General features: G+C 41.2%; 1 protein-coding gene across 1 annotated transcript in view; it reads left to right on the forward strand.

The window, feature by feature from the left end:
- The window catches only part of LIMK2 (LIM domain kinase 2), a 58848-nt gene extending 52484 nt beyond the window's left edge, over positions 1-6364 (forward strand). The window contains exons 14-16 of the mRNA XM_033955647.1: positions 1275-1330; positions 4215-4372; positions 4917-6364. Of these exons, the coding sequence (XP_033811538.1) occupies positions 1275-1330; positions 4215-4372; positions 4917-5067 (365 nt within the window). The 3' untranslated portion in view covers positions 5068-6364. The remainder of the gene's footprint in view (positions 1-1274; positions 1331-4214; positions 4373-4916) is intronic.
- The last annotated feature ends 2420 nt before the right edge of the window (positions 6365-8784 follow it).

Raw genomic sequence — 8784 nt, forward strand, 5'->3', positions numbered from 1 at the left:
TCTACCTTTGTTGTTTGGTTTCTGCATTCCTCATCTTCTCATTCAATTCCTTCCATCCACTATCTGTCTTCTCTCTGCATCTTCCATTTGCTCTGTTATTGTGCCTCTCCTTTGACCCCCCCCCAATTGATCTGGCACCCATTTTCTTCCCTCCACTCCCCCCATAGTCTGGCATCTCTGTCTTCTTCCCTTCCAGCGTCTTCTTCCCACTCTCTGTTCCCCATTTCCCTTCAGCATCTTCTTCCCACTCTCTGTTCCCCATTTCCCTTCAGTGTCTTCTTCCTACTCTGTCTTCCCCATGTCCCTTCAGCGTCTTCCCCATGTCCCTTCAGCGTCTGTTCCTTTCCTTTCTACCACCACCCTTCCCTCTTGCCACCTTACCGCCCTTCAGCACCCCACGCATGGTCCGAGCATCTCCCCCTCTCCCCCTTACTTTCGCTGCGCGTTTTTTAGTTTACAGAGTAACTTGCTCAAGCCACTGGAGCCTGCCTGCAGTCGTGTGCATCTGTGGGCAGAAACTTCTCCTCTGATGCAGCTGGAAGTTGGTTGGAGGAGAAGCTTTTGCCCACAGACGCACGCGACTGCAGGCAGGCTCTGGTGGCTTGAGCAAGTTACTCTAAACTTAAAACGTGCCGCAAAGGTAAGGGGTAGGGAGAGAGATAGATAGATTCAGCCGGTAGGTAAAAAGGGGGCCGCGCGTGATCGGTGACCGCACACGTTCCCTCCCTTAACTGCAGGGACAAGGCCATTCACTGCTCATCGGGGCGGTGGATGGCCTTGTCCACTTGCCCGCAATGAACACTTTTTCCCCCCTCCCACCATTTTGGCAGGTTACCCGTGGCTAGCCACGGGTAATAGCCACCGTGTCATTCTCTAATTTTGACTACAGTCCCATGGGAATCCCAGAACAATTTCCATCCCTGAAAGATTCCCCATTCCTGTGCAGCTCTGTAGTACATGCTGGATAGAGGACAATATAGGGAAAGTAGTGTTCATGTACTGATTGTTTACTCTAGGGGAGGGAATTATTATGGGTTATATACCATGGAAAAGGGACCTCATTGAATGCAGTGTTTGCTGCAGGGAGGATAAGGAAGACAGAGTATTGGGATGCCCAATGTTGGGGAAGGAGGAAGGATTTTAGATGAGGCTATTTTACAAGGATGGCAGGAGGGCATGAGGGATGAGGGGTTAGGCTGTGTGGTAGGAGGACATTCCATGTGGGGTTTTGTGCTGCAAATTTTTGACACTAGTACATTGTGTTTGTGTAACAGGGAAAAGTTATGATGAGAAGGTGGACATCTTCTCTTTTGGGATTGTCCTCTGTGAGGTAAGTTAAATCCTCCTGCAGTAAGCTGTAACCTCCATGTAAAAGGATTGGGCTTGGACTGTTGTATTGCAAATTGCTCTAACTGAATTCATTTAAACTCATTTTTTTATTTTTGGAGACTGTCACCTTTACCCAGAAATAGTCAAACACATGTTACCAGAATAGCACATTAGGGTTTATATTTTTTATGTATGGTGATGATATTCAGTTATATTATGCACATTTTTTTCCCTCTCTGTCTCCCTTCTCTTCCAAATTAGGCTTTCTCTCAAATTGCTTATATTGCAACTAAATGTGAATACGTTTTTTGTACCTACCTAGTTAGTAGGCAGGCTAGAAATATGAAATAAATTAAAATCGGAGGCCTACTTTTTTTTTTTTTTTGCTTCACATTCATTTCACTTTTTAGGCCTGTTCTTCCTTTGAGAGAAATTGTTATCATTTGTAAATCCCAAGATTTTAACCAACTTTCTTTTCATGCTCAGATTTAATCAGTTCAGAATTTTTTTTTGCACACTGAAGTGCATCCATTCTAGCTACCTTTTTTTTAAATTTGGTATAGCACAACTTTATTTTTTTACCCAAAGTAATATAACAGCCACCAAGAACAATCCTAAACCCCTCCACTATTATAAACCTTTGTCCAATCCAAGGCATCACAGTATACAAAAACAAGCAAGGAGTCTGGTTTATTATATAACCCCCTGCACTGCTGGATTTTTTTTAAATATACTGATTCTAGCTGTTGTGATAAAGACTCCCTTTCTCCTAATTAAGAAGACTCCAGCTAATACAAAATTCAGCTTTGAAACTACCTTTGAGAGAGAAGTTTTGATCATGTTTTCCCTTACTCTGGTCTGAGCATTGACTTACTATTCTTTATTGAATTCCATTTAAAGTTATGAGTATTTTATTTCATGTTTTTGCTTCTGGCCTCTCATTCTGCCTGTCATCTCTATATACACTATCACTATGCTCCACCAAACAAAATTTATTGTTCTTTCTCATCACCAGATGCTCTTTAAGTGTTTTCCATTGGACATTAGACTCTTGTCATCTTTTTAAGATTTTTTAAACATCCTTAAACATATTTCTGCCAGGCCTTTCCACAGGTAGTTTAACTGTGTCCCTCACTCTTGAAATCGGCCATGACCATACTTACATCCTTCCCTTCTCCCCTGTTCTCCCTGCTTGCTTGAGCATTTATGACACTAACAAAGCTCTAGATTCACTAAACTCACCGATCTGGGCGACCGTGGCCAGTCTTGCCGGGCGATCAATTTACTAAAGAGCCCCCATGCAAATTAACTGAGTGGACGCATGCCCTACAGTGACCCCATGGATCGCTGCAGAGCGATCCAGACGCATGCACAGACCATCCTCTTTGTCTGTAGATAAGATCTGCACATGCACTTGCTCTCCTCACAAGCTTGAAGTTAAAACTAAAGGGGGAGAGGTGGCTGCATTGCTGGCCCTACGAGTGGACTTTAGGAATCATTTCAATGGAACAGAATACACTTTGCAGCCAGACTACAAAACAGAACATGCCATAATGCAGCCCCGCTTTAAACCCGTGGGTTAAAACCTTGGGCTCGCACTGCACTTTTTGCACAAGAGAGATGTTTTGTTTTGATGGTTTTATTTTTTATACTGGGATTTCAGGGCTAGGATTTCAGGGCGGCAGAGAGCACAACAGTCTACAAGGACGTGAGTGACTGGTCCTCAGTAGTCTCTTCTTTTTGGATCGGCAAGCCCAATTGGTGTTCCTTCTTCTGTTTAGTGAATCGCTGCCTTCCTACTTATACAGGCAATTTCCCCTCATTTGCATGATCGGATCAGAGATTGATTACACAGCTGTTTAGTCAATCAGGTCAGGGAACAATTGGGTCAGGAAACGCTTGCAAAACCATCGGTACACGAATGGTAAGTTTAGTGAATCTAGGCCTACCTCCTTTTGTGTTTAACTGCTTGGTTTTTCTCCTACTTGTCTACCCTCTTATATTTGATTGATTTTCCTTTATTTTTTGTAAACTGATTTATTTTTTTTTATTTGAATTAAGTGGTATATCATAAAGTAAACTATGAACCAGCTAGAGTGATATAAAGAATTTAAAAAGTTCAGAAGATACATGGACAACTTTTAAGTGTCAGGTCCACTAATGTGGAATTTGGTAGTTCTTGATATCAGCTTGGAATGTAATTATCTAGCATTAGAGGAAAAACATTTCAGAGGTTAGTACTGGCAATATTTTAGCTGAGTCTTAGGAAGAGATTGTCTACTTTGACTCTTAAAAGTAAATTAGTAGCTCCCTTAGGTTTAGCGTCGTTTGAAATGGATGAAGAGATTCAGGGGATTTTGGTCCTTGCTAGGGGTAAGAATTATAGAGATTGGGTTGGTTTTTTTTTTTTTGGGGGGGGGGTAAGAAGTAGATGGCTGCAAGATTTGCATACTCCTGTCACCAGTCAAGAAAGATTTAGGATTACTTGCTGGTTTTTGAGTCTTTAACACTCTCAGACCAAAGAAGCCTTTTGGATTGCTTTGCAACACAGGTTAGATATTCAAATGATGATATTCCAGTATATGAGACTATCATCTGCATATGAATTATGGAATAAAACCAACTCCTCTATAACCGCATCTAGCAAACTGTAAATATATATTAAATAGGAGAAGTGCTAATGTGAATCTTTGTGGAACCCCACTTTGAAATACTGTTCATGTAGTTTACCATTAAACATTCCCTCAAGCTCATTGCTAGAAGCAATAATTTTCAAGTCTAAATTACTAATAGTAGTTTTGGGATTTTGTCCTCCAAAATCTTATCTAAACCATTTTTTAAAGCTTGTCTTCATCTCCTGACCTTCTATCCTCTCTTGCCTGTAGATAATTGGGCAAGTGTATGCTGATCCTGACTGCCTTCCTCGTACACTGGACTTCGGCCTAAATGTGAAGCTGTTTTGGGAGAAGTTTGTGCCCAAGGACTGTCCCCCTGCCTTCTTCCCACTGGCTACTATCTGCTGTGACCTGGAGCCTGAGAGCAGGTAGTGATTTCACTATCCATATGGTTCCATGCATTTGGCAGGAGACAAAGAATTCAAATATGTAACTGTTTAAAGCAGGAGTGTCCAACCTTTTGGCTTCCCTGGGCCACACTAGCCGAAAAAAAATTTTCTGGGGCCGCACAAATGTGCAAACGCTGCAGCAAGACAGAGGAGGGGGCTGGCAAGATAGTAAACACTCGGGGGCAGCAGAGGAAAACACTGCATCGCCTTCGACTGGGGCCACACAAATACTTCATGGGGCCACAGGTTGGACACCCCTGGTTTAAAGTAATACTCCTGTGGCTGTGCCCATGTGAAATATCTTATTTTTTTCCCCCCTAACTGCACCTTCCTATTCATTACTCTTTCTCTGTGTCACAAATCCTTTTGGTACTAGTGCTAGAGGGAAAAAGAAGCAGTTTAAGAGCCATTGAAAGCTGGTGGTATAAGGACTTTTGACTTTCTAGACGGGAAAGAGGGTGACTGCTATATCATTAACTAGAACCTTATTTAGAATTGTAATGTTCTCATTTTTTTTTCTCAGGCCACCATTTTCAAAGCTGGAGGATTCCTTTGACGCACTGTCCTTGTATCTAGGGGAGTTAGAAATTCCCCTACCTTCTGAACTGGAGGAACTGGATTACAACATTAGCATGCAGCACCATTTGACCAGAGACCAGCCTCTGTCGCCTTGAACCAGGACCTCTGCCAAGGCCTTTGCTCAGCCTGTGGAACCTTCAGCTAAGTCTTCAAACCCTGAATCACTTCTACCCCTTGCAACCTTTAGAGAAGATTGCTCTGTATTGGTTGGGGAAGTGGGTTGACACTGACTCATTTATAAGGGTCTCATTATGGTATGCCTCTCAGCTCTTGAAGAGCTCTTTTGTAGTGCTGTTACCCTTGGCTGCTCCGAGGATAAGATGAATATCTGCTTTCTGACTCTTGTGGGGCTCTGAGGAGCAGGGAACCCATGAATGTGCACACTTGGTTCCCAGAACTCAGGGTCCTTGAATATGTGAATATTCCTCCACTCCTTGAGAATTATGGATGCTCTTGATGTTCAGCTGATAGAAGAAGAAGGAGCAGTGACCCTCACTAGAACACTAAATACTGCAGGCTTCAGAAAGTCTGCTCCCTAACACTAATCCTGTACTTTGTCCTCTGTCCTACTCAGCTCTATCTACCTCCCTAAACATAGCCTGTCCCTATCACTTGTACTATACCATCGATCTTACCCTACCCTACCTGCCTCCTTAGTTGTGCCTTAGTCTAATGCATAGCTCCACTCATCTCCTTCATTGTGCCTTAACCCAACCACTAGAACTACCTCTGATTGACGAAGGGACCATAAAGGATTCATTCCTCATTTAAATCGCCTGATTAAGCCCCTCTCCCTTCTTCTTCTTACAAATTCTTTTCAGGACTGTTCCCCATTTTTTACTATCTTGAGCCCTGGATGTATGTGTTCAGTACTATGATAAAAATTATTTAGATACAATTGATGAAATGCTATGTTTGGAAACATTTTCATATAAAAGGTAGATATTTTTTTTTAGGATCTTAAATTAGAAACACTGAATTAGTATAAAATAATGTGCAATAGTGGTGTTCATCAAGGCTACTGTCAATTTGTTAATTTGCATCAGTATTTGTAATTGAATTATTTTTAAAAGACACACTCACAAAAATACTTTCCCTTGGGATTTTTAATACTATACTGATGTTTTTTTTCTATGTTCTTGAAATTCCTGCCCCATGTGTCTAAGAGGAGCAGGCCTTGTTAAGACGAGTCTCCCACTTGGTTATTACTTCAGAAATCTAACTCTGGATCCAAGGAGATGCTTTAGTTCCCCTTCCCCTCTGCCCCCCCCCCCCAAACAAAGGATCAGAAACTGCAATTCTGAGATACCAAAATGTAAAACTATGGATTTTGGTGAATTCACTTTGGAAGACAAATTGAAATCAATAAAATATTTAAATAATTACAACTCATTTATGTCCAAAGCATTCTTTCCTCATGGTTATTGTCAGAAAAGGCAGACAAGCTCCTTCTCCCTCCTACCCCTCGGAGGTTAATAAAAGAACACCATTATACAAATCCATAGTGTACCTGTATCTTGTACACCTGACAAGTGTACAAGGAGAATTGAGAGTTTGGAGTTTTTAAACTTCCAAACAATTTATGCTTACTTGAGGGATTCCCCAAGATTTGGAGCTGCTTTCTGCCCAAAGGTAAGTGGAGATGTGAGGTATTTTAGGGGGAGGTTGATGAACCAGGTAGTCCCAATTTTCTGTGCCTCCAGATAATTTGTTTCATTTACATAGGCCATATGCTCTTTACCGGCCTTCATTTTTCTATCATGTCTGTCTAACCTTCCTCCCCCTTAGAGATTCAATATATTTAGATGCATTTTGTCTCCTCTACCTCCACCAGGAGGCTGTTACTTTTTCGTGGAAAGGGTGGTGAATGTATGTATTTTCTGAGGTTACTTCTGAGTCTAACATTTATAACTGTATTCAGTAGTCCAAGTTAAGATGGCTGAAAATTCAGATAAAATTGTCTGTTAAAGTGGATATTACCCTTATGAATATCTACCTCGAGGAGTTCAGTTTGGAAGAGAGATGACAAAGGGGATTTAGTAAAAATGTATAAAGAAATGGAAGGTGTGGAGAGAATAAAGAGGAAACATTAATAAGTCTCCTACAGAGCAAGGGCCACTAGCTGAATATCATGCAGCAAGTTTAACTTAGCTTTGTATGAAGAAGTACAACCTCCTTTTGTTTTAAACTGTGGAGCTCACTGGCACAGCACGTTGCAAGGCAAATCATATAATTGAATTTGGATTTTTTTTCAATTTATTAGGATTTTGTTCTAAATCTGAACTGAAGATGAATTATACTTAAGTATGTGAGCAATTTCCTTCTCAATGGGATATAATCTGAAACAGTATTTTATCTACCCTATATCAGAAGAAAAAGGGTGGATTTAAACCCTGACTTCCAGAGCTGCAACTCTGCGACGTGTCTGATAAAAGGGATGGAAACCCTTTCATACGCTGAGAGATTGGAGAAACTGGGTCTCTTTTCTCTGGAGAAGAGGAGACTTAGAGGGGATATGATAGAGACTTATAAGATCATGAGGGGCGTAGAGAGGGACAGATTCTTCAAACTTTCAAAAAATAAAAGAACAAGAGGGCATTCGGAAAAGTTGAAAGGGGACAGATTCAAAACAAATGCTAGGAAGTTCTTCTTTACCCAGCGTGTGGTAGACACCTGGAATGCGCTTCCAGAGGACGTAATAGGGCAGAGTACGGTATTGGGGTTTAAGAAAAGATTGGACAATTTCCTGCTGGAAAGGAGGATAGATGGGTATAAATAGAGGATCACTGTACAGGTCCTGGACCTGTTGGGCCGCCATGTGAGCGGGCTGCTGGGCACGATGGACCCCAGGTCTGACCCAGCATTGCTTATGTTCTTTATGTTCATTCTTCTAACCACTGAGCTGTTACTGCAATCTAAAGAGATCACAGAAAGATCAAGATTTGATCCATCTTCACAAATATAACTGTCTGTTGACCCTCAGGTATATATGAAAAAGGATGCACCTGAGGGTCAACAGACAGTTTTCTTTGTAGAATTTAAGTTTAGCAACGGGTATGCTGTCGACCCTAAAGTGCATTCCTGAGATAGTGAAGCCTCCTGGCACTCTCTGTCTGTTTGATCACAAGATCACCCGTTAGTGATAGAGAAGGAAATTCATATAATAATATTTCTAGAAAGTTTGCTATGTTACAGTTTTACTGTTTTCTGCTACCCCAAATCTCTGTATGTTGTATATTTGTGATGTTTTCTAGATCAGTTCTACTCAACCCAGTTGGGGTTTCAGGATATCCACAATTAATATGTTTGAGATTGATTTGCATGCCCTGTCTCCTTGGTCTGCAAATGTATCTCAGGCAAATTCCTTGTGAATATTCTGAAAACCCAATTGGTTGGATTTGTCCTAAGGACTGGGTTGAGAAGAGTGGTTCTAGATGTTATGTTGTTGTTATATGTAATCTTGTATCTCACTAAATCCTCGCCAAGCAAAGGTCAAGGTGAGTTACAATCGGCATTATCACTACACAACAATGCAAAATCAAAACCAATTTATATTCCTAAGAGACTTCTACAATAGTGAATTACAAACAGCATTTTCATTACACAAAGATAAACCATATAGTGCATATGCTAGCTATTCAATCCAGGAGTTGCAGAAATCCACAACTTTTCTGAACACTGTAAACATTTCCAGTTAAAATTTCTGCAAGCAATCCGTGCAGAAGTCTCTGGAAGTTGTTCTGCTTTTTCTTATTTTTTTCTTAAAGTTTATTTCTCGGTGGCTTCTGTGCCTTGAGTCCCCTTCCCGTTGG

Source organism: Geotrypetes seraphini, chromosome 8 (genome assembly GCF_902459505.1).
Source record: "Geotrypetes seraphini chromosome 8, aGeoSer1.1, whole genome shotgun sequence".
Lineage (NCBI taxonomy): Eukaryota > Metazoa > Chordata > Amphibia > Gymnophiona > Dermophiidae > Geotrypetes > Geotrypetes seraphini.